The 27539-nt window shown below is 33.9% G+C and overlaps 1 protein-coding gene across 14 annotated transcripts in view; it reads left to right on the top strand.

Moving 5' to 3' along the window:
* Positions 1-27539, top strand: part of DMD (dystrophin) — a 1151138-nt gene that overhangs the window by 423285 nt on the left and 700314 nt on the right. For all 14 annotated transcript variants that reach the window (XM_077781657.1, XM_021553010.3, XM_021553014.3 and 11 more), the window contains 3 exons: positions 18571-18756; positions 19425-19606; positions 23071-23221. In XM_077781657.1, coding sequence (XP_077637783.1) covers positions 18571-18756; positions 19425-19606; positions 23071-23221 — 519 coding nt within the window. The remainder of the gene's footprint in view (positions 1-18570; positions 18757-19424; positions 19607-23070; positions 23222-27539) is intronic.

Below are 27539 nucleotides of genomic sequence, written 5' to 3'. Positions count from 1 at the left end.
TGCTACAGCCACAACAGATATAACAAATGAAAAGCATTCACTTAAGATTCCTTTCAGAAAACCACCAGGCAAATTCTCATTATAATCAAGATAAACTTGAATTACATAGAATGGTAATTAATATCCCAAATCGATACATGGAATTCTTAGGTAGTGGTTTGTTTTTTTGGTTTTTTTTTTTTTTTTGCCTTCAGCTATGTATTTCTTAAAGAAGAGCTGTTGTCTACCTATTAAAGCAAATTTATAATTCTGGTTAAATAGTGGTTAATAATTTTTTTTTCTCCAGATACATGGGGCTGATATAACTTGATCCCATCTATTTCAACTAAATAAAATAAATATTATTTCCTTATCATTTCTTAGTAGTCTTTCAATTTTATGCTAGCTATATTTGAATTTTGGATACCATTATAAATAATGCAACTCCCTTTAGCTTTTCAGTAAAATCTACTTCTTTAGGGAACTTCAATAAAGAAATCAGGAGGAATTCAACTTTTTTTTTTCTCTTGGATTTTTTTAAAGCTTAAGAAGGTGACTCTAATTTCCATCTAGTTTATTAGATTTAGTTGACTGTTGCTTGCCAATTTCCATGGTATTTTTGGTGCTGTCATAGAGATACAATTTTCACAAAGTATTTTGGTCTTCTGTTAAAATCATGGAAGCATTATTTTTTTCTCAATCTCTGCAAAATATCAGCTTATAGGACTTGAGTATTATAATTTCCCAAAAACAGTCATAATAAAATAAGACCTCTTTCCAAAGATTTTGATCACAATCCTTCAAATCTGATCAAATATGGCTTTTGATACATGGCAGACATTTGCTTCATATGTCAGTTGTCAGAAATTGTAACAGATATGAATTGTGATTCTCTGAGCTCCATATTGGTGAGAAGGAATAACATTTCCTTTCGCACCATCATTTGTCACAGTTCTTTCTCTTCTATCTTCTACTCTTGTCTATTCTTTTATGTCACATTTCACTTCATTTCACTTTCTTCATCTTCACTCTTCCTAGTAGCTTCACAGCTTGTGTGCTTTCAAATTCACTCTTCCTTTCTGAATTTTTACTCTGTCACTCAGGAGGGTACTTGCACGACCTAGTATTTCCATTGTGCAAATTGTGGCCAGACAAGTTTTGCTTTTTTTAACTGTGACGTTCCTCAAATTCAAGGACAATCATTGCTCTGCAAACCTGTTCACTCAGTACCTTCTTGTTCAGTCAGTGCTTCACCACTTCTGGTTGAACGAGTAAAACCTTTTCAAATGCTAACATGAATAGCAGTTTTTCTGCTAAAATTCAAGAAAAGTTTTCCTCCTCTACCTTGTTTACTTAGACAGTGTTCATAAACTCATGAAGATCTTGGGACAAGAATCTACTTCTCAAACCTGAATCCTTGAATTTCCTGAATGAACACTAAAAAAGTTCAAACAGGAAATATTTATGTTGACAGTTTTTAGATGGCAGTTAGTGCTTGGCAATTGCAGAATGCTTGCCTGAATTTGCAGGTCTGTATTTTGTCTTGTATGTGTTCTCTATAATAAGGCTTCACTTACAAATATCCAGCTTAATGTACAAATAAAAGGATCCTCAAGTAATTTTCTGAGACATTTCAGAATCTTCATTTGAAACTAGTCATTGTCTTCTTTTTATATTGATGAAAGCACAGAGGTTTGTCTTATTGATTTATCTCGTTAAACACCTGACCAAGAGGAATGCTGTGTTTATTTTCCATTTTGGTTTATCAGAGCAGTTCCAGTATTGATCACAGGCAAAACTCCTATCTCACTGCTTTCATTTTTACTTGCTCTACAGGTCTTTTAAATTCCTTGTGGGTGGTGACTCTACCACTTCACTAGGCAGACTGTTCCAGTGCTTGATAACTCTTACACTGACAAAATGTTTCCCAATGTCCAATTTGAACCTCTCCTGGCACAACTTGAAGCCATTTCTTCCTCTTCTATCACTTGTCATGTGGAACAAGAGGCCAACCTCACTACAAACTCTTTTCAAATTGTTGTAGAAAGCAATAAAGTCCTCAAGTTTTCCCCCAAGCCTCCCTTTCTTCAGGCCAAACACCCCCAGCTCCCTCAGCTGCTCCTCATCACACCTGAGCTCCAGACCCTTCCCCAGCTCCGTTCCCCTTCTCTGGACTCACTCCAGCCCCTCAATGCCTTTCCTGTAGTGAGAGGCCCAAAACTGGACACAGGATTTGAGGTGTGGCCTCACCAGTGCTGAGCACAGGGGGACAATCCCTGCCCTGGTCCTGCTGCCACACCATTGCTGACCCAGGCCAGCTGCCATTGGCCTCCCTGGGCACACCTGGGCACATCTGGCTCATGTCCAGCTGCTGCTGACCAGCACCCCCAGCTCCTTTTCTTCTGGGAATATTTCCAGCCACTCTGTCCCAAGCCTCAAGACTTTCCTGGGGTTATTGTGAACCAGAGGCAAAACTTGGCACTCTGCCCTGTAAAACCTCATGCAATTGGGACATCAGTCAGCCTGTCCAGATCCCTCTGGAGGGCCTTCCACTCTCCAGCAGATCAATATGCCAACCCAACTCGGTGTCCCCTGCAAACCAAGTGAGGATGACCTCTATCCCTATTGAAAAAACAGTGCTGAAAATATAAGCATTGAAAAAAATGGGGATGAACAAAATCTGTGAGTATTTTGAGACTGGTACTTCTGTAAATAAGCTTCTGACAGGTCCTGTCAGAAAAGTGAATTTGTGAATTTGGCTGCCTTAAATTCTCTATTCAATATCAAGCCCATTGATTTCTATCATTGTTGATTTTTGTTCTTTTGGCAGGAGTTGTGTTTTCTTCATTCCACATTGTATGAAATACCATACAGTTTGTGTGCAGAATTGTTGTTTAACCTTTAAACTGACAAGCTTCGATATATTTGAATTGAAATAATTTGAGGTGAAGCAGTGGTAAATAGGGACTGTATTTGATAGCACATAATGATGTGATTTGGGTCTGAAGAATTAGGGGCTTCATCTTAGGCTTCAAACTTGTCATTATTAGTTTGTGAGAAATTCCTAACCATCTAGTCATTACTTGTGTTTTACAGAAGTATTATAATGCATTTTGCTTGTTTTCTGTGTTTATTAATGTGAATGTTACCCAGTTTCTGTATGGCACATTTTTTAGTCAGTTCATAATAATATACATATAATTAATTATCTTGAAAAGTCACCAAAAGCTCCTTATAAAATTAAGTTGAATATATTGCCACAGCACAGAACCCTTCTGGCAATAGTGCCTTTGAGAATGGTGGTTTTCTAGACCCTTAAGTTGCCAATTTGGTCTTCTTCCAACAATTTAACTTGAGACCTCCTGTTTGGGACTCTTCAGGGTTCATCTGTCCACAAAATGTAGTGGTACAGCATCACAGGATTGCTTTATTGCTCTCCTTTGTACTAAACCAGATATTTATTTTACTTAGAAGCTGTGGTCTAAATACTGTCCTGTTTACCTTATGGTAAAGTTTTCTTTTAGAGAGGCATCAGAAGACAGTTAAATACAGCCAAAAACAAGTTGAGTTCCAACTTTTTGGTAGCATTTCTAATTTCAGATACTTGTCTCAGAAAATATCCCATTGTGTCAGCATTGGGGGGATTTATGGTGTAATTTAAAGCAGAATTTTGGAAACTTCAGAAATACTGAATTATCTGCACATTTAATCATTAGATCATGATGGATATAATCTGGGCAACAAGTATAATGATAGTCCCAGGTATTAGCCTAAGTATTCTCATTTAAATAGAAACTTTCAGAAACCTAGGAACTGGTTCTGTAGAGCTAAGTAAAATCTCTAGGCTTGGCATAATAAAATAGGAAAATTTATCATCAGGGGTCAGGAAAAGGAAAAGTAGAGGGAAAAATCAAGCTAAATGCAAGTCTTCTGGATTTCTTAGAGAGCTCTCTTAGATGCCATGTGTTCAAGGAACAGTTTGAAAAATGATGAAGCAGACATTTTCAAGTGTGTTTATATGTTTTATATTTTCTATAACAGTCTTGAAAATCGATGGCTTCTTGTCTGAGCCTGGAGGTCTGTCAAGATGACAGTTGTTTCCTGTCACTGCTTTGTGCATAGCCACCAGCAGGAGTTCTAACTCATTTTGTGTGTGTGGTTTATTTTTGTTTGGTTGGTTGTTGGTTTTGCGTTTTTTTTTTTTTTTTTTGTTGTTGTTTTGTTTAAATGTTTACTGTAGATTCTTTTTCTAGAGTTTTTGTTGTCAAAAATGTTAGTACTCTTACGGGTAGAGTGATAACTTGTAGCAGATGTAGTTTCCAATATATCAGAGCTTTTAGTCTACTTTATTTCACACACTCGTTCATTTGGTTTCCCCCAGAGCTGAACTCATGAGATCTCAACTTCCCTGCCAGGGCAGAGAGGTGGTTGCTGGTCCAGCTGCCAGCTCTGCCACTGGTTTGCATTTACAGATGTTGGACATCACTGCCCAAAATTCTTAGACATTAGCTGCTACTTGTCTCCACTCATCTGTCTGTTGACCAGCAACAGCACAGCAGGAAATGCTGTGAAGCTACATCAGGAGAAGTTCAGAGTAGACACAGGAAAAGGTTCTTCACTGAGAGGATGGTCTGTGAGCAGAACAGGATCACCAGTGAAGTGGTCACAGCACCAAGCCTGTAAGAGTTAAGCAGAGTCTGGATGTTGCTCTTAGCCATAGGATTTAAATTTATGTAGTCCTGTGAGGAGCAGAGAGATGGAACCAATCCATCCTGATTTGAGAGGTTCTATATTTCTCTGATCTACAGGATCTTTCTTCTAGTCAGCATCTTATCTACCTTATTTCCAAATCCCATTCTCTTCCCTGACACAAATTCTTTTCAGGATGCTTCTTTTTGTCAGCAGGTGATTTTTGCATAGCCATGAGACTGCAGTTTTCCCAGTCTAAACAGTCTCTGGGCAAAAGCACAACTCATGATGAGCCTCACCAGGAGTGCTTCTGTCTTCTGCCTCTTCAATAATGGCAGGATTTAGAGCATGCTAAACCACATCTAGACCATTTTTTAGCAAAACTTACAACCAGTTCCAGCTGCTTGTAGCTGGCAAGTGGCAAGAATCAGCCCAGGAGTTTTCAGGTTTTCAGCTGCCTCTGCTCCAAACATCTTTGCATGTTAACTCATCCCTGTACAAGTTCCTGTTCATATCGACTAGTGAAGGTGGGGTTTTTTCCACCTCTAATGGGGAATGACAATTCTTTAGTTTGTTATAAAAAGCAATTACTTACTGACTTTCCCATCTCTTTTAATTGACCTTAAAAAAAAAAAAAGGTATGAGAGAAAACTTTTTTTCATTATGTAAGACTTTATCAACTATAACTTTTTTTCCTTAAAATAGCTGTAAAGCTTATTTAACAAGGGGCATTGGAAATGTAACATGGAATTTCCCATGTGATCTGTTAGTGTATTCCTTACTGACTGATAAGAAAGGGTAACAAGTTTTTCATAAAGTTAAAATTCCTAGATAAAGTATATCTGCTGTATATTCAGATTAAATATAGTAACTGAATAGAGTGATAATGTCATAATTACAAGTGTACCTATAACTGTTTGGAAATATTTAAGAAGAAAACCATTTTCTAGTACGTAAACTTGATTTGCATTAAAGTGGAAGGTTTCTGTAATTTTTTTTTTCCCTATTAGAAACCTGATAATATTAAACTGGTCATTTCTTGATTATATTATTGGTGAATGTATTTTTGAAGAGACAACTGTACATATTTTCAAGAGCACACTTTTACCTTGGGTATTTTTTTTTTCCTTACAGGTTATTTTTAGGTGTTTTTAACTAGCTTCAGTACTATGTTAAGTTCTATCTGTATTTTTTTTTTAAAAGCACACTTAACAAGACTTTCTTAATTTCCAATTTGAGTAGTGATACCGCTGCTTCTTTTTTAGAGAAGTCTGTTTTAAAAGTTCTAACCTGTACTGAAAATCTGGTGTTGCCAAATTTAAAACCTTGTTAACATGAGTGAAAGGATTTACTTAATTTGACTGAACTTTACAGTTTTAAGTATTTTTGCCTCTCATTTTGGAAAGAAACATCTTTTCTATGGTTACTAAATAGTTTAATGTTTAATGCCTACAATAAGATATATAGGATGTATAACATTTTAAAATGTTCTTTCAAGTAATTTTGTGCCACTCAGTGTCTTGAACATCAAGTATGTGTAAGATGTGTTAAAAATGGATGTAGATACAGAAAATAAGGACACATATTTGTTTACTGTGGACATTTTATCTTTTTTATATCCTTAATATATAAAATATTAAATTAGTAAATTTGAATCCCTCTTCTGGCCTGTAGATTTTAGGCAACAGTGCAGAATTGCTTGTATCAGCAGTGGATTTGATGCAAAGGGCTAGATAAAACATAGGACAATATGTTAATGAAAATCCTTATTGGTAAACAGACTGCTATTCATTTTTTCCTATTCTGAGGCCTGAAATTGAAGTAATTTGAGGATTTGTACAATTTGAAGTACAAATGCATCCCCATTACAAACACTTAAAGGCCTTTCACTTTATGCACAAAAAAGTGAATTTAGTCTGAGATTCAGAAGGCAAGCAATTAACTGTTTGCACTCTTTCATTACACCTATTAAAACCTCTGAAATGCAAAAACTAATTGATATAGAACTTGTGTCTTTTAAAAAACTTCTCAAATCAACAGGACTGTATAGCACACAAAAGCAATTTAAAGTATTTTTATAGAGGTAAGATTACAGCATCATTACAAACAGCATTATCGTTAAAATTTTGCTCATCTCTGTATAGCATGTGAACTTCTCAATAGTATAATAAGTCTTGCTTCATAATTTTAGATAATATTACTTAAAACTTAGTTTATTAAAATTTTTATTACTCATTAATTTCTCTAGATTTGACATTAGTAAAATTAAAAAGAAATCAAACATGAAATTGTTTGGTTAATAATTTATTTGTGTGTCCTGTTGAGAATTATTACCAACATGAGAAAAAAACCCAAACCCCTAATCCAAAGAAATCCTGCAGTACTGATGGAGCAGCAACAGCACATTTTATTCTTGTGCTCAAGAATAGGAGAGAAAGTTTAGTTTTGAACCTCCTCATTCTCAATGGCTTTGCTGGGTGTCATCAATGAGAGAAGCTCCCTTGGCCTCAGCAATTTCATCCTGTCTTTCTCTGTCTGACTTTCTGTGCAGTCTGACAGGATACACTCACTTTAACAATGGCTTTCAGAGGATTACCTGCATTATGGATATGTTTTAAACATTAAGGATTGCATTTTCCACTTAAAAGTCATTGAGTTTTAATTACGATACTTTTAAATTTCCTGTCCTGTCTCACACCATCCTATGGTTGAATTCTATACAGCTAAAATAAAACTAATGAGGATTTTTAATTAAGGTAGCTTTAAAAAATGTGTGCAGGGTATGTATGCATTGTGCCCTTAAAATGCCTGTGGCCAAGTGTAACTTTGAGGAAGTACCTTTGTGTTTTACTCCAGTAGAAAGTGTTATGACCTCTGTGGAGATAACTTTTGTGCCCCCAGGTGCATCTAATACTCTTCATTGTAAAATCCAAAATATTTTTGGTGTGTTACAAGTTCTATTGATTTTGAGAAGTGAAGGAGCATTTCCATGCAGAATCAATGAGACTTTCTGCTTCCAGAACATCCTTTTGCCCAAATCATTGCTCTGTGAGATAGTGGATAACTATTTTTCTTTTTGCCATTAGAGTTGTCTGTTTTCAGCACCTGTGGGAAGTGCTGTGCCTGTTTGTTAGTTCACATTTGTATGGCAGGGAGGTCTGCATGTTTACCTGCTGCAGTGACCTTTGGAAAGGCCGGATTGCTGATCTCTACTGATATGAAAATCCTGATAACTTTCTTCCCCTCAGTGATTTGGATGCAATAGAAGCTGTGTCTTGTAATGCTTATGTAGAAGATTCTCCCTCTAAGATACTGCAAAGTGTATTTTTAGTTTCGGTCTGCATGTACAGTCTTTAAAGCCAAGTATAGAAAAATATTCATCAATTTTCCATGTTGATTTTCTACAGCAAAAGCATCTGTCTCTATTTGCAGTAGTATTAAAGAGTTTTGCATTATATTTTTCTAATATTTATAATTATTTTAATCAGTATTATTAATACAGGTATGTTAGCTTGTGGTAATCAGTGAGCTAAGGGAAAAGAAGGAATAAATAAAAGAAAAATACATTTGGGGTGGAGAGAAACAACTTTTTTAGATGTTCAATATTTATTTAAAAATTCTAATCCTGAAATAATAACGCGTAGCAAAAAAGAGAACTTCAAAAATATAAAAATTTTATGAAACAACAATTGTACGTTGTTTGTACAGAAAGCATTTGTTTTGTTAAAACTTAATTACTTTGTGTAACAAGGAAATAGTTATATTTTGATGTAATAAATAATTATTAAAAATTAAAAAGAAAATTTTAGTTGTTTGATAGTGATGGCATTAGAGCAGAAATAGTAGCTTAAATAAACTGAGGATGTTGTGGTGAGGCATCAAATTTTAAAAAACAGATGTATGTATTAAAAAAGTACAAAATGGGATTTTCCCAAAAAATCAAAGTTATTACTTGAAAACAGTAACAATCTCTTATGGAAGTAGTTATGAGTACTTTTTCCAAGTAATTTGGAAAAAATAAATATGTCTACCTCTTAAGCATGAATAAGGACAGAATAAAAATCTGGTTTAAATTAAAGCCTAACCCCCATTAATATAGAAATATATGTGTGTTTAGAGGAAGTTGAAAACACAGAAAGTATAGACAGGTGAAAATATGATATGCAAATTCTATGTTTGATGTTTATGTAGGCAATCTTCCAGGTTTATATTTTCCTACCTTCTTTATTTCTGCTGTAATCTCTCTAGATTTCTCTTTGATATTTGCATCTTATCTAATGTAACTGTATTTGCAGCTTCATATTTGTATCAGCTTCTGAATTGCCAATTCTTACATACTAATGTTCATATTTCTTCACTCTATAAGTAAAACATTTTCCTAACTTTCCTTTTGAGAGATCTTCTCTCTGGTAGTTTGAAGAGGTTTTGGTGGACAACACATATGCATTTCAGTTCTGTATTTTTTATTTCCAAAAATCAAGCAAGTCTAATGTTGATTTTTCTCTATCTTATATTCTTATACATTGCTCCTGAAGTACCAGCAAAAGAATTTTTAAAATTATTCTACTGTCTGTCAAAACAAACAAAAAACATAAATGAGGGAAGGGAGAAAGAGGTAGGAAGAAGGAGGGAGAGATAAATGTTAAAGATTGCTTTATAAAATTTAAAAAAAAAAAACAACCAAAACATCATTATTGTGTCAGGAGCATCATATACAGAGAGGGCAACTTCAGATGCAAGTCAAAAATTGTCAGTGAGATGAGGGGACTTCCTGATTTTGAATTTAATAGTAGGATCAAATAATGAAAACTCTACAGCATTTTGTCCTTTCTGAAAAGCATTGAGGTATGATAACAATAAATGACTACGTGTTCGTGTAAATTTTCTCACTTGAATTTCATTTGCCAAATGAATTGCAAAGTACAATTCCACAGCACAGTATGTGTTGTGTGTTACTCCAGATCCTCAACATCATTTTGTTCAATATGATTACCTTTTTAAAAGTATCCTCTAGTCTATTTATAATTGACTGTTCCCCTCCAGAATGCATTCAGTTTCTATCTAATATCTTTGGTCCAAAAAACTACCTTCAGTATTTCTCTGGTTTCATTTACTTACACTCTTCATCACAGTGCTCTTGTGTCTTCTCTATGTCACCAAGGAAATGCTTTCTCTGTTATGCCATGCCATCTTTTGCTGCTTGTTTTTTCATGGTTCTCCTGTCCATTTTAAATTCAGTCTCAAAATCATTCTCTTCTGCAATGAGGGCTTAAACCAAATTTTAACTCATTTGCCTTCAGCCTCCTAATTTTCTCAGTTTTGACCTCTCCTTTCACTCTTTAGCCTTGTGCCTGTTTGTTTTTGTTTTCCCTTTCTGTCAATATACATGATGGCAACTGCAATGCATACGCTAATTAATACCTACAACTTAGAACCATGCAATTATATATGGATGAATAATAAATACGCATCCATATTTTAGTGAATATGAGTACATTTATATATGATATGGGGAAGAATAATATTGCTTGGAAAAATTTAATGTGTAAGGCACCTATAATTCTTTTCTGCCACATCAGCAATATCAGAAAAAAAGAATTTGATAAAATACTTGGAGATTCTGTTTCAACATTCTGGTAATTATTTCAAGAGCAAAAATAGTTAATTTCTAGGAGAATGTACTATGAGTAAATGAATAAATCTCAACAAGAGTGCAATTCCAGAATTAAGAAATTACTTTTTGCTAGATCTCAACTAGCAAAGCAAGGGGGGAAAGGGGAAGATGAAAACAAGTATTGAGAAAGAAAGAGTAAAGGCTAGAATATGCTTTTGAAACAGTGTCTGTTAGGAGTTTTGCAGCAACAAAACTACATATTAGCTGTACATTGTCTGATTTGTGGCTCGGAAATTTCTGGACTTGGAGATGGCATCTTTTTATTTAAAAGTCCTCAGTGGATTTTTATCCTGTTCTCCTATCCAGTTACTCTTCTCTGTAAGCATTTAAGAAAGTTTTATATATAGCTTTCAGTATTCCAGAGGGACTTCTTTGTAGTCCCCATTCTTATATTTTGGAAATATTTTGGTATTTTATGTATTAGTACCCAATTTATAAACCTGAAGCTCTACATTCAGAAGAGGAGAAAAACCCCATTGTGATATGATTGGTTATAATTTTGACTGATATTTAATCTTTTAAATCTGACTGATTTAAAATATTTTGATTTATTATTCAGAATACCTAGCTACATTAAAGGTAGTTACACTACAGAGGTATTAAGAAAAAAAAAACAAACAAACATTAAATCACTTGATCCTTTTCTGCAACAGCCTTCTGGTTGGTTTTTAATTTTAAATTTAAAATATATTCATTGCAGTGGTTTCCACTGAAAAAGGAGAGCCTCTTTGATAGAAACTAAAATACATTTTGGGAGAGTTTAAATACAAAATAGATAAAACTGCATAAGAGCTGTGAATGGGATATTCAGCTTATTCAAGTAAATTTCACTACTGAGATTTTAGATGACATTGCAAAACCACCTATTTTAATAATTCCTTCCAACTCTAATAGCACAATTTAACATATGTTGTTGAATACTCTGAAATCTCCAGGACCTCAACCTCAGCTTCACAGAAACTGTGTAGTATATCCACTAATTGTCTCTTGCCTGAGAATCTTTATTTCTGAAAAGAAAATATTATCTCAGAGATGTATCTTGTTGAAGTTAATTGCTGAGGCTGTTGCTTTTGAAGGCATTTTGATATTGCACTATGTGAAAATATAAAAAGAGTTTTGAAGTTAAATATTTTTGTTGAGAAGATTCTTTTATGCTATGGAATAACACAGATTTTGCTGACAGCAGTAGTAGAAGAGAGAGAATAGGGGGAAAGAAAAGGAAGAAATAACAACTGATGCTGTAAAGAGAAGGCTACTTTTTCTTCCAGAATGATAGAATCACATTTATACATTTTTATAGGTTTTTGAGCTATAAGGCTGTAGAATTCACTATTAAGCATATGTGAAAGTAGAAAAAAAAATAGACTTTTTTTACCTTTTTGCTTTTGGCCTGCCTTTCTGGAATCTTAATCTTGAAATCTCCATTTCTATTTTAGCAGGATACCTTCTGATGTTTGTTTCTTGATTTGTCAGTAGCCAGAGAGAAATGGGGTGCAGTCTGTATTTCTATCTCCATCTCCTGTATGGCATGTTAAAAAAAATAATGCAGTACATTTTTGGACAATCCATTTGCATTTCTCTTAGCTAAGATAATTTACCTCTTTCCATTCAGGTTTTCTGATAATACATATAATAGTTTTTCTCCACATGGAGATTTTGAGAGTACAATTTAGAGCATAGAACATTTCATATAATGGTTTAGATTAGAAGAGGTGTTAAAGATCTTTAAAGACCTTTAAAATGTCTTTCTTAGAGCAGTCTCCTTCAAAGTGTATGTTACTTTAGTCATTATTACATTTAGAACTTGCATTTTAAAAATTAAAATTAAATAAGCATGGCCATTGTCTATTCAATCTTGCATAGTTTTCATGCTACTGAATTATGCTGTGGCCACAATTCAAATTTTAAGGTGGGCTAATCATCATTAGGGGATAAAATTACCTTTTCCTTTTTTTTCTGTGTGTATGTGAAAATACAAAACACTCTGGGAATTTCTAAAATAAGCTGGAACTGCTGATCTTGAGTTACATTGTTGGTAGCACTACTGGGAAAAGGCCCCAGGCTTCTTAACCTGTAATATACTTTCATTAGGACCCAGTTACCATTTACTGATGGAGAGTTCTAAGAAGAGTCATAAGTTAATACTGAAAACTTATCCTGGGGTGAAAATTTCACCTTTTTTTATGTAGAGTAGAGTCTTATTTATGTATTATGTAGAGGCCAAATGATCTCACAGTCTACTGTGTGACATGACAGCAACTGAAATATACTTCCCTTTAAAATATGCCCAGGCCTTCCATCAGGGAAAGGAAAGTTTGAATAATGGTGGGTAGACTAGCCTTTTAAACAGGAAGAAATCATAATTTTATTGTAGGTTTATGGTGAAAGTAATTCCATTCAGTCACTGATTGTCAGAGCCATGGTTCTTAATTGCTTGAGTAGGAAGTGCCTTCCTTAGAGAGGCAAATATCAGTGTCTTGTCATCAGCAATGCTACAAACAGCAATACATTTGATAAGCATCAAAACTCAACAAAATTAAAACCCTTAAATAAACAGAGGCTGAAAATTTTCCCTGGAGACTTCATAAAAGCATAGTGTTTGATACACTTTGAATCAAGTATCTACTAAGCAAAACCTGATTTGATATTTTTCCAAATACAGATGTGGTGAAGAAATCAAGCTAAGGAGAAAATATTTCTGCACAGCACTAACTCACTTGGCCATGTATGCAAAATGTAAAAACAACTTTTCGCTTTTTAGAATGTTTGATCATAACAGGCAGCTGGGAGCCGTGACTCCTGTCTCTGAAGTCTGAGCATCATCTTACCTGTCCTCACAGTTCCCAGTTTTAGTCTCTTCCCCAAGCCAGTTGATTGCAGTTTTTTCAATGTCTTTAAGTTGTCTTAAGCCAACTTTTACACTTGAGTCCCCAAGGCACAACATTTTGCTTTAATGCCAATAAGTTCTTTGTCTCTTTCAGTCTTTATTTGTACCAGCTGTACCCGTGTAGAATAGTTGAAGAAATTAATTTTCTTTTACCACTTTCCTGTCAATAGTTCCAACCTTCTCCTTCCTTTGTAATGAATGTACTTTCATCAATACTGCCTGGCTCTGTCTTTTCTCCTCAGCATATACATTGCCTAAGCTCCATTGATTTTTAATGACCTAATAATCTGCTGCATCTCAAAACTGCAGTTGCAAGGACAGGTCAATTCATCGAGGTGGAAACATATGCAGTAGAAATGGAGCCACAGAGAAAATCAAGTACTAAAAATGCAACTTGTCTCAATTGAGCAAGCAAAACCTGCAATTTTTTCAGATTTATCATAAGGCCAAACCTGTGTGGCTTTTCAGTAAAATAGAAAAGAATAAAACCAAACCAAACAAAAATAAACAAAAAAAAAAAAATAAAAACAACCAAATAAAAAACCCCCACCACCTTTCTTACCCAAGATTCATTTACAATAATGTTTTTAAAATACTTAATAAAATGGAAGTGCTAGCCTCATTTAGCAGAAGGAAATTGTTAACATTATAATAACAAGCAGTCTGAACCAATTTATCTTAGAAGTTTTTATACCAGAAATGACTGAACTATTCTGTCTGGACTCATCTGTTGAGAAAACATAATCTTGATTATTGAAGAGACTGTTTTATCATTTAACATTTTAACAGTCATAATTTAGAAATACAAAGACACATAAAATAGATTTTGTAATGAGAAAGTTGAAGGAATAAAAAATAAGCAGTGATTTCATTCTTAGATGATAGGAGGCATAGTTAGAGAGTGAATAATGTGAACTATTTTCTGAGGCTGTAATCCTGCAAAGGGGGTGTTCAAAAATGAGAAAGATACTCTGAACTGAAATTGGCCTTTAATAAAAAATGTTTCTTTAAAATTTTATGTCTTTGAATTTAAAAGCTCTTAATGTCCAGAGCCACATTCTTTATCTTTTACAGCAGGACAGGCAGTTTCTGAAGGCAGGAAAGACATAATATAAATAAGAGTGCTGGAATGAACCCTAAAGATTTCTTGTAAAACTACTTTCTAAAGCTGCCCAACTAATTTGTAAGACTTAGAATCAGTCTTTATGTATTAATAGAAACAGTCTTGGAGAATTTGCTAACACACAACTACTCCTTCTCCTCCCTTTAGGAACATAATGCAATAACAGGTGAGGAACACTTTGTCCCCTCATTTTCTCACCTTGGAAGAGCTACAAGCTCATGGTTTAAATTCTGTGAATTAATTCTTACATTTGCCAGGAATAGATAATTTTTTCCAGGCTTCTGAAGGTCAGAGGATTTTTACTTTCACTTATTATACTTAAATCTTCAGAGTCCCTGGGGTCTTTCAGTCCCCACACCTTAGCAGAGGATAGTGATTCAGAGATATAATTTCCATTGTTTTATCTAGGTATAATTTATCTATGTGTAACACAAAGCAGAGGGAAAAAAAAAAAAAAAGAGTAAAGAGGACAACATATGGGTCCAGAGCAATTTTTTCTTTTTATATCAGTCCATGAGAGCAACCAGGATTGTTACATGCAAATGTGTCTGATCATTTTTCAGAACAGTCTGGGAGAATACTGCCTGTCTGATTCCCAGCTACACGTGCTGCAGTGTTCATTAGACATTTTAATTCCTCATGTTGTTTTCACTGGTGTGGGTCAGTGCTCTCCCAAGAATAGCAAACTGGAGAGTTCACTGGCTCTCAGGGCTTGCCTGCAGAGGGAGGTTGCTGTCCACATCCCACTGTGGTCCTGGAGAGCTCAACAGGTCTCAATTTAAGACTGCTGCTTCCAGGGTCACAGGAGAATTGGCTTTAGTCATAGTAGCTTTCCATCTTGGCTATAATTTGAGTCAGTAAATTTCTTCTAAAGGTTGGGTAACAAAACTGTTGTTCTGCACAGGTTATTTCATTAGTTTAGGCAAAAAAAATGAATTTCCAAGACCGTTAATTAAGAAACAGTTGGCTTGTTAGCCAGTGTGAATTCATGGGAGCAGACAATATCTGTGATGAGTTCAAGGCCAATGCTCACATGTATTTCTGAGATGATTGTGCAGCCAAAGGAGGAGGGAGGGATGCACCACCACAATAAGATTTCGTTGAAGTTTTTAGTCAGTAAATCACTATGTTTTGCTCCAACTCCAGACAATCAAGTTTGTGTCGCATACTCATTACATACTTTTATTAAGAATAGGTTTTGATTTAAGAATGAAACTTTATTTATATTTAGGCAGCTTTTGTTCCTAAGAATCACCTTCATAGCATTATATGGCTATAACAATTTGACTTCAGCCTGTGTTCATTGTTTTTCATTTTCTTAAAAAATATGGTTAGAAACAGCCATCACAACTTATATCAGATATCTATATTAATAACTATCCTTTATTAATAACTACCCTATCTGTGTAGTATATGGAACACCTTAAAGTTCTATTTTTCTTACTTTCTTAGGCATTTCAGAGAGATTTCATATAAATTCATAAACAAGAACACTCACAGGTTTTGCTGTTTGGTTGCCTACCAATATTTATAAGAATCAGAGGTTTCCATTCTTGTTTGAATTATGTGGCCTATTTTCATTTTGGGAATATTCTTAATGCTGTTAGATTTGCACACTTAAATTGGGGGTTTATTAAGGGATGAATAATTGGTATAATAATCTTTGAAATGCTACTTTGGTTTTGGTTTTTAATACAAAGAGTGTGCCATTAGTATTAAATCAGTAGTTGTCCCCTTCTAAGTTTTCATGTTCCATTTACACTAATTCCATGGATTTGATCCCTGTTTTTCTTTCAATATGCAGGATAAGCAAGGATGGCCAGTTATCTTTTGGAGAGAAAACAACACTGACAGTAGTAGAAATGAGATATAACAGTGTTTATATGTTTCTTTTGACAAGTCAAAAAACCACAGTTGCCTCCAAGGAGAGATTTTTTTTCCTTGAAGGCATTTTACAGTGTTACAATTTTAGAAATCCATACTTACGTATTTTTCTTCTAGTCTTTTTCTGTTTCCCTTATGTCAGAAAACAGGCATGTTCCCATTTTTATTTCTTTTTGGGTTTTTTTTTTTTTTTTGAGAACAAAATTTTAAATATCTGTCAAGAAACTTTTTATTTCTATTTTTATTAGAATACCTTTGGGTTTTATACTTCTCAAGAGATATTACAGCAGATCTGAAATTAGTCTAGGCATCATTTTTTCATAGGTCATGATTACAAGATTTTTCAGTGCTCTTCTGTATAATATTTATGTTAAAATGAAAGAAAGCAAAGAAAGTGCTGATCATTAGGAAAAATTATACTTGGTAACTGTTCCTCAGACAAAGTGTTGTTGGGGGTCCTTAAAGAATTGTCATACATGAGAAAATTCAATGTCTGATCTAGAGAAGGATTTTCAGATGAAGAACTTTCAAACAAATTCCTTAGAGGCTTGTCATACATGAGTCAATTCAGTGTCTGATCTAGAGAAAGATTTTCAGATGAAAAATTTTCAAACAAATTCAGACAACATAGATTATCACAGATCTCTACAAACATGATATGCCTAGTCAACTGTTAAAGCATTTTTGTATGCTGTAACATATATGGATATATACCATGAAGTATTGCTATGGAAAGAAAAATAATATTACCTGTGAAAAGTATGGATCAAATTATCCCCTTCCACAGTGGAAAAAAAATATGTCTTGGCTGCAGAAATGTGATGTGGGTGGATGCAATTTCTTATTGTATTGTATATTATTTTAAATCTAGAATTACACAGAAGTCAAAAAATAATTTGTGCTGAAGGGATTTATGTCAACAATTGTCTGTGCTTCATTATTTCTATTTCTGTAAGATAGTACTTTCTTGTAAAAAAAAAAAAAAGAAAAAGCACCAAAAAAAAACAAACATAGCCCACACTACAAAGTTCATCAGTTTTCCAAGCCTGATTTTCCTCATGAGGATTCAGTTACTGACTGTTGTGTTTCTCACAGAAGTGATAGACATGACTGTTACTTAGGCTAACACGTATTTAGGGATCTGCATAAATTTCATGTGATTACTACATCTATGTAATTCTGAATGAAGCTTTTGTGAAGATTAAAAATTTCATTTTTAATGATTATGTTGCATTAATTACACTTCCTGTAGTCAGCTCACTTGTTTGAGCTTTAATCCTATATGGGCCATTCATGTAAGAGTTGGGCTCAATGATCCTCTGGGTCCCTTCCAACTCAGAGCCTGCTGTGTTCCTACTTGTGGTTCTAGTGATAAACTTTGACTTTCAGTTCTAGACTGCAATGAAAGACTTTATTTATTATTAAAATGCTGTAAGCATTTTATTGGCACAAATTCATAAGTAGGAACAATTCTCGCCAACTATAAAATCATTAAGTGCCTTGATATGTTTTTTTAAATGGAAGCATAAGCATGTTTATATGTACAGTTTGTTTTTAAATGAAATTCCTGACAAAGTAACTAAAGTTATTCAGAACTTCTTGAAAAATATATGGGCAAATGTATTTCTGGCTTCTCTTCTGTCCTTGTTTTCTACTGTTATACTAATCAATGAGTACTCGTTGATTTCTCTTGACTTTAAGCAGTAGATCAGAAATGGGATTTCTGTTTTCAGAAGAAACTTGGCTTTAAAACATAATTAAAAGGTTGGCCTTTGCAGAAAAGAGAAATCAACAGTAATACACTTTTGCTTGGTTTTAAAAAGTTATGATTTTGCATGAGTTTTGGATCTTTTTCAGCTTCCTAGAATGGTTTTCACAAAATATGTGTCTGTGGATTGCTCAAGCTTAGCATTGCATGTAGTGTAAAGGTTTGTTGGTTTGGGTTTTTGGAATGTCATGTTTTTGATAGATTCTCTGAGAAGTCAGAAAGTAACTTGCTACATTTTGCATATATGATTTTATGATCTTCTGTGCTAAATTTTTCTCTAAATAGGTGGTAAATATTATTTTCATTATTCACTATTCAGAACACTTTATAGGGATTTTGCATAACAGTGTGAGATATCTACTTAAAGATGAGATTTTTTTTATTTCCCTCAATCTTAACTGATCTTCATCAGTTAACTGTATTGCAAAGTACATCCATGTATTAGCAATCTGATTTTTTTTTAATTTTTTTTTTTTTTTAGAATACAATACTGTTCCATTTATTCCTTTGTAGAACTGTCTGAGCAGATGCCATTTTCATTGCTCTTACAATTTGGTTTTGATCAGTTTTTAGAAAGTGTTGAAGAAAAGAAATTTAGCACTGTGCAGATGGGGGCTGGAGATCTTGAAAACTACCAAACTGCTTTAGAAGAAGTACTCACGTGGCTTCTCTCTGCTGAAGATGCATTACAAGCACAAGGAGATATATCCAATGACGTTGAAGTTGTTAAAGAACAGTTTCACACCCATGAGGTATATATTTATACTAGTTTTTTGAAATATATTTATTTTATTCTATTCTCATTGATTTTTTGGGGGCGATTTGTTTTGTTTTTTTATTAATTTTGATTCAGAGAATGTAAGCTGGAGACTCTGCCTTAGAGTAATGGAATTGTTTAGGTTGGAAAAGATCCTTAAGATCCTCAAGTCCAACCATTAACCTAGCACTGCCAAATCCACCACTAAACCATGTTCCTAAATTCTGCATCTGCACATCAAAGGATGGCAACTCAACCACTTCCCTGGGAGCCCATTCCAAGATTCGAGAGCATTCAGTGGAGATGTTTTTTTTTTTTTTCCTAAAATCCAATCTAAACATCCTCTGCTACAACTTGAGGCAATTTACTCTCATCCTACCATTTGTTACTATACCCACCTCCTTGCAACCTTTTTTTGGGTAGTTGCAGAGATCAGTAAGGTCACCCTGCAGCCTCTTCTCCAGACTAAACAACTTTTTGCCTTTTGAAGAAAATGGAAGTGTTTATTTCCAGTTAATGTTACAAATTTTGGTGAGGGGTTGAAAAAATTAAAACTGAGGTTGAAAATCATGTTGGCACAACAATGCAGTTCTGTTCTTTCATTTCAAAGAATGCAACTGAAAGCAGGATATATTTTAATTTTTTTTTTTTTTTAATTATCAGGGGTTTATGATGGAGTTAACAGCTCACCAAGGACGTGTTGGTAATGTTTTGCAAGTTGGAAGTCAACTTCTATCAACTGGAAAACTTTCAGATGAGGAAGAGAATGAAATCCAAGAACAAATGAATCTACTTAATTCTCGTTGGGAAAGTCTCAGGGTAGCAAGTATGGAAAAACAAAGCAAGTAAGTAATATGTCAGGTGTAAAAATATATATTGATTTTAACTGAAACAATCCTGAACTTGACTAACAGTTGAGATTTTCCTTCACTTCACTGTGAGAAAAACTCCATCTTGTATCTGTTTTAACCTGAAATTTGATGTGTAGTGTTTTTGAACCTTGCATGTTGTTAGGAACCTGGAAGCCACCTAAAGCAGCAGCTATCACCAACTTGGACACAGATAACACTTTAACCAAAATTTGTATAACCTACCTCACCTTTTTAGAGTTGTTTCAACAAAGAGTGTATAGCACTATATTCAACTACAAAGGAGAGAACCTTTCTTTTAAAGCCTGTTAAACTTAATTCCATTAAAAGAAAAAATGAGAGCTTATCTTTCCTGGAAATATTGCCATGATTTTATTGGAGTGTAAATTATGCTATTTATGAAAGGGTAAGGCCTATAGTTTAAAGTTGGACTACAAGCAGAAGTATTGACATACTCTATTAAATATTCACAATAATCTTTGGAGATTTTTAATGTTAATATATCTGATTTTGAAATTGTGATTTACATAGTACCATCTGAGATAAGAAATTCCATAAAAAGCTTGTGATTGTGCCACAGGGGAGTAATTTGGTTTATGGGATACAGAGATAAAGTATATATTTTCTTACTTTCTTCATAAATACATATTGAACATATTCAGTTATTCATCTTACTCCCCTTTTAAGCTTTTTCCAGTTCTACTTTATCTTTTATGGTTGAGGGGTTTTTCCATTGCATTAAAAAGTGAGCTGAGATTTTCAACAATTGCATGACATAGCTCTCTTTCTTTCAATATGTTCTTAGCAATTCCAAACATATGTTTTCTTTTCAGTTTGCTATTGAGTACTGAGAATGTTTCCTTTATTCTGTCTTCTATTGACTATAAAATTGTTGCTGGGTTTCAGATGTTTCAACTTAACTTTTTCCAATTCTAGTATTTTTTTTTGAGAGAAAAAATCTATGATTTTTTCTGCTTTACTGTAGGGAATTTTTATTTGCCATACTTATTTTCATTTAAATCAACACATGCAAGTAGCTATGTGTCTGAGTGGTATTTTGTCTACTTAAAATGTCCTTTAACACCAGTTTTTAAACCATCTCCCAGCTGCAGTTGTAGGTCATTGCCTGAGGGACTGAATGGCATACTGTCTTCTAAAGCAGGTCATATTTGGGTAATATGAGCTCAGTAGAAGACATTAAATGATAAGAGCTTCACATAGAGTGTTGTGCTACTACTTAATTTCCTATACAAAAAAGAAATATGTGATAAATTCAATGAGATTTGCGATAGGGCAAGAGGAAATTTCTCAGGAATGATATATTTAGATATAGTTCTGGCCTTTTGGTAAAACCAGTGTTTTTCAAGAAATTGGCTGGATGATTATAAAAACCTTTCATGTCACAATCGAATATATTTCTGGGTTTTTATACATAATTTAAATTCTCAGGATCCATCTTCTACTTAGTTTAAAGCAGAATCTTCTGAGAATATTGCTGTAATCTAATCCCTAAGGCAACAGTGACACATTTAGGTAAACAGGGATGGTTGTTGTGAAGATGAGAACAGCAAAGCTGTCTGACCTCTGTAATGGTAATAGGAAGTGTGAAAAAAGGCACCACACTTTACAGCACAGGGGAAACAAAAGCAAGTAATAAACAAGAACAGAAGGAAGATACACTGATAAAGATGCTATAAAAATGAAAGGGTTTTAGAGAAAGTGATTTAGGAGGTCAGAATGTCAGAGGAAGTTTGGAACACAACAATGCTTTTGTGTAAAAGCAGCCCAGATTGGATTTCTCATGTATTCACTATGTATTGAAATGATTTGATTTTCTAATAAGCGGTGCACTAGCTGAAGGAAAACTGTCTCTTTTTTTTGTTTCTTCCTCCTGGCCTTTCCCAAGCTGTATGCTCTATACTAAAGCATCTCAGTGATAAATATGCCACTGTAGAGAAAAACAATGCAATTTTCCACTTTATAGGGAGTTCTACAACTTTTAAAACACATTAAATTAAATTATTTTTTTTAAATTTGAAACTTATGATAACTATGTTATAAAGAGAGGATTTTATTATCTCCTGAGGTATATAAATAAATACCAAACCCTCATATCAGATGTTTATAAAAGTATTTTGAAAGAAAGGAAGTACCTGGTGAATGGTAAGAAAGAAGAAGCATTCTTATGCTTAGGAATAAATTTGCTTAATTTAATTTAATTATGTTTTGTGATTATTTAATGTTTAAGTTTATGCTCCTTATTTCAGAATAATGTCAATATTTTGTATAATACATATTTCATAATTTTTTAAAATTCAGTTTACTGCAACAGGTTTTCTGTACAGTTTATTTAATTTATTGCTAAGAGGAATATCTCCAGGATGGAGCACTGTACTTTATAATGGCTTATTTTATAATATCAAGACAATAAAATACCCAGTTGAAAGTGAAGGACTGAGATCTGAGATCCCTAATCCCTTGTAAACCATGGTCTTTATTGAAACAGGGTATCATATTTTTGCACTCTATCTGAAATTAATAGAGAGATTAGGATGGAAACAATACTATATGAGTCTTCTGGTGGTTTTACTAAATATTTAAAATATAGTTTCCATTAACAAAAAAAAAAAAAAAAAAAGAGAAAAAATGAAATTTGAAATCCTAGAATGCTTTTGATGAAGATTTTGTTTAGGAAAGCTTAGAGAATTTCGAAGGAGGCAAGTGTAAGTGAAAATCTGTAATGGATTTTTGGGCAGATCATTTTGGATCTATATGGACCTATCTATATAGATCCACATATCTATAATTTGATTAGTCAAAACTGAAGTATTTTCTGGTTAATTTTTCAGAGTATTTTCCATTGAATAACTGAAAATATAATATTCTTTCTATTTAATATCCTAAATTAGAGGAAGCCTTGTTGGGTCAGCTGTTTGTGCAGTTTTCGAAATACTTATAGTGGATAAAACAAGCTTTAAAAAAACAGGATGCAGACATTTTGAACTCCAGCTCTAATAGAAATGTAACTGGAACACAAAACTTTAGCAGACCAAATATTATATGATGTAGTCAGTTTCTAAAGAAGAAGTGTCAAAACTATTTGTGTAAATCAAAACTATTTCAAAAAAATTTCAGTTGCCTTCTCCATGGAACCACAGAATGTGCTGGGTTGGAAGGGACCATTGAGGTCATTGAGTCCAGCTCCTGGCCCTGCACAGCCACCCCAGCAGTCACCCCTCGTGCCTGAGAGAATTCCCCAAACGCTTCCTGAGCTCTCAGGCTGGTGCTGTAACCTCTGCCCTGGGGAGCCTGTTCCCCTTTCAAAGCTTCTATTGCTATTCTGCCTTCAAATGTAACCTTGGGAAAAGCTGTAAGTACACAGGGCAGATGCTTCTGTTGTTTTCTTCACTTATAAATTCTATTTTTTCTTTGTTTTACAGTTTACATAAAATCCTAATGGATTTGCAGAACCAGCAGCTAGCCCAACTTGCTGATTGGCTGACAAAAACAGAGGGAAGGACAAAGAAAACTGATTTGGAGCCCTTAGGTCCAGATCTAGAGGACCTAAAGCGCCAAATAGAAGAGCATAAGGTATGCTGTGATGTGCTTCCAAAAACATAAAACCCAAATTGGGTGGTTGACATTTTAAAATCTCTACTCCTGCCATTAGAGCATAGCAAAGTAATATGAAATCTTGATTTAATATTTATTGTTTGGTAGAGTTAGCAAGTTTTTGTAGGCTTACTTTATCACAACTGTGAGTTTTATTCTGATATAAAAAAAAATTGCTTTCTTTTTATATATAAGCAATATACTAGAATATGCAACTGTACCATCTTTTCATTACATCACAATGAAAAGATATAATTTTATTTAATACCTGTGTATTCTTTTTTTTTATCTTGCTTTTTTCTCTTATGTGTTGTAGCAGCAAAGATGCAGTAGTCAGACCATACAATATTGTTAAGACTCCAGAGATCCTGAATATATATAATGCACTGTAAAATGCACTATCTAACCGTAGAAAATACTTTTTAGTAACATATTGAAACAACAAACAAAACCCACAGCCAAACTCAGGAATAGAGTATGAGATGGAATTTAGCCAATTTATTCCACATTATGTAAGCGTATTTTTTAAATGGAAGAATTAGGGACTAAAAAGAGAGGATAGTTTGTGTAATAAATTTATTAAATGTAATGGTTTAAATTGCCTTGCTTGATAATAATTTAGATTTTAAAATAAATTTATATATGCATCTGTAGCACATTATGATGATAAGGAAATACAGAAAAATATAGAAAGTAGAGGTGATTTGTGAGGTGGTGGAGAATTAATATGATGACCTGTTAATGTCTCTACACCAATGGCTCAGAACAGTTCCTTGCCATGGTATCTTGAGAGATTTTAACACCTGATGCTTCTTGGCCTGTGTCAGTGCTAATCCAGGTTTTAGAGGGCAGATCATCCTGAAAAACAATTCCAACTGAAATCAGCCTGTACAGTTCTTTTAAAAAGAGGTCAAAAGCTGCAAAAGACTTCATGATGCACTTGTGTGCTAAAGATGATTTCTTTGCATTCTGATTAAGGAGTGCTGCTGAAGAAGAATACAAATTCTGCAGCTCCTGCTGCTGTTAGTGCTGTCTGTGCTTGCCCTGTGAGGAGATAATGCATTTCAGTATGTGGCTTTGCTAGCTAAGGACATTTTCTGACATTAATTATTTTTTTTCTTTTTTTTAAAGACAGAAGGTAATTATGAAATGGTAATTAGAGAAAGAATCATGAAAGATTTTGAATACATCAAAGACTTGAATAACTTTACTCCTATTTCTATGCATTTTATACTTGAATACTAACATAAAATGTAATACTTTTATTTATGCAATCTCTTTATGTGCTTCTTTCTAATACTGAGGAAAATGGGTATTTAGGTTCTATTTGAAGATTCTGAGTGAAGACATCTCTTTTCCACATGCTTGTTCTTCATTGTGGTGTGTTGAATAGTGAATATTAGTTATGTGTTACTTTTCAAATCTGTTTCATGTGCAAGAGGAAATTTAACTAGAAATTATGGAAATAAAATTGTTTGGATTTAATTTTATTTACATTTGTATTCATTTATCCCTTGCTTTATTCAGAAATCAAAGAACAAGGTTTTCTATTCTTTCAGTTATTGAAAGTGTCATATAATTTTATTGTATTTTACATACAGCAAAGCTACCTCCTATAGCAAGGGTTAAAACAATGGCATTTTAATTGGACATTTATTGCTTCATTACTAAACAAGCAATTAAAAAGCAGACCCCAACACCCTTCATATTTTCTCTTAGTCTCACATGAGTCTGACTGTATCAAAAAACAAAGTTTTGTAAATTCATAAGAGGAACCAAAAGTTTGAAGATATAAAAGACAATCATCATTTCAAATGAAACAGATTTCAGCAAACAGGTTTGGGTTGTTGTCATCTTGCCTCTGTCTTCTCTTTACCCTTTTAATTTTGCCTTCTTCTATTTACCTGTTCATTAGTAGGTACTTTTCACTAATTTATTTCATATTACGTATCCCCCTTTGACTTATGATTTCCATACATCTGATTCCTTTATTCTATTTTAAAATGCTGTTTCAAAAATCTTGATCTTGAGTTCTTGTGAATGACACTTCAGTTTCTCTGCTGAGACATATTAAAAAACCCCTCAAAAAAACAACAACAAAAAAAACCCAAACAAACAAACAACAACAACAAAAAAAAACAACAAAAAAAACCCCACTAATTTGTATTGGACATGGCAACCAACAATCAGACCAGAGAAAGAACACAACATTCTTCCCAGCATGCTGCTTGCATCCAAAATATATGAGCTTGATATCTTGATTTTCTGAGTGGACTGAAGTGGTGAACAAGAAAATTTTGTCCTTAGGAAGGTAGGGAGTTCTGGTAAGAAATCTGGCATAGGCAATATATTTTGGAAGAATAGTTAAACATTTCAGTAATTTCTTTTTCAGTAGTGTTTTAAGTATTTTTTTCTCCTGTTACAATTATCCCTTCCTTCTAATTTTGTAAAGGAAGCAAGCTACTTTTCAGTAAAAATCTGAGGACTGTTGAGCTCTCCAAGCAGAATATTGTATTGGAAGTGTTATAATTAATTTTAAAATTGTGTTTTTAATTGCACTGATTTTATTATTCCATATATATTATTATTATTTATTATTATAGCATATATAGTTGGTAGATTTTTATAATTTCATTAATAGCATCTAAGCCTTTTTTAGTGCCGCGATTTTTAGTATTTCAAATTAATTTCAAAGGTAAAATGAGACGCGTCTTCAGTGTCCAAATATCAGGATGAATTTGTCTTTGGGTACTTGGATGACTTTGGCAGGCATTTTTTTCACTTTGATCTAGATTGTGTTTGAGTTGTGTAAATTGTTATCTGATAGATAGAAATTAAAGGAATTTTAGATTTTTCTGAGTTTCTCTTGTTGCTATATCTATTCATCAACTTCTACATCCATTTTAAGTCCATGAAAATTTGCTATTTCTCTAATAAGCTCAGAGCGACTTGTTAGAAATTTCCATTTAAATTATTTGAGCGGAGTGTGCTCTTGCCATCATAACTGTCCATCATAAATTCCTGTTCCAACAAGATCCTGTAAACAAACAATTCTCACCAATGAATGTCATGGTAAAAATAGACTCTTGGGTTATAAAGAACAGTCTTTTACTTCAGAGTAAATTGAATCTGCCAGAGGATTAGATAATGATTCAACATTCTGGTTCATCTGTTCCATGACTTCTCAAGTCTTTCACAATGTGTGTGAGACTCCCACCTCCAAAGAGCCATCCACTCCTGCTAACTCTGGTTTTGTTCTGGGATGCCATCTGTCAGATTCCAGCTAAAAAGGACCTAAAAGTCACCTTGTCCATGGCTGTAGACTTAGGGAGCAATGAATTTGTTTTGTATGGCTTAAAGAGGGGGTTAAATGTGGGGGAAATGAGCTGTATTATATACACTAATCCATGACCACTCTGCCTCCTCTTCCCTCTCAAGTGCTGGATCATAAAATGTTGAGAAGTCTAAATTCCAGGGATGACTCTAACAATTTAGTATACTTCACAGTCCTTGAGAATTGTTTTATAGTCTAGCTCTCTGAAGCAAATGGTACTCACAGGCATGAAAGTCAGGAGGATTCTTATATTGTCTCAGTATGCCCATGAAAGAAATTAACTCTGAAATGGGTGGTAAGATATTTATGCCCTAAAGACAAAGTAGTCTGTGAGTTCCTTTCCCATTGCTTATAACAACATCATGTTTTGGGTTTAATTTTTATTTTAAAATAAAAGTAAGACATCTTAAATATAGTTTTAGAATGCATAAGTTTATGTTCAGCAAGGGCTTCATGCATGAGTGAATGACTCTACTTGAAAAAGCAGCAGAAAACCACAACATTGTGAAATTCAACATAATTGGTAACACAGTCAAGGTTTCTCTTCTGACAAGGCCATATTATTTTTCAGACTGTAACTATCCCACTATATATGCATTAATCCCTAGAATACACTCAGCTGAAGTATGGAGAACATAATCCAGGACTTTGGCTTCCCCAATTCTTTTGTTGTTTTGAAGCAAGTTAGAGATACCTGAAAAGTATGTCAGACAAGATGGAGTCCTGGATACCTTGTTATTTATTTTTTTTTTTTTTTCAGGGGAGTGGTATGAGGTCTTCTCTGTGGTTTTAATTTTCATTACCAACACCACTTTAGCTCCTTTCATTTTTTTTTGTGTGTCCTCTTGCCGCACCAGCGCAAAGAAAGGAGAAAATAGGTCTGGCAGCTCAGCTCAGTTCTCTGGTGCCAGAGCTGGGCTGGTTTTGATTTTGCTATCTATAGCAAAGAGACGTTTCATCTTT

This window comes from Lonchura striata, chromosome 2 (assembly GCF_046129695.1).
Source record: "Lonchura striata isolate bLonStr1 chromosome 2, bLonStr1.mat, whole genome shotgun sequence".
Taxonomy (NCBI): Eukaryota; Metazoa; Chordata; class Aves; order Passeriformes; family Estrildidae; genus Lonchura; species Lonchura striata.
Note: the sequence above shows the minus strand (reverse complement) of the source record. Positions and strands in the feature narration are given on the sequence as shown.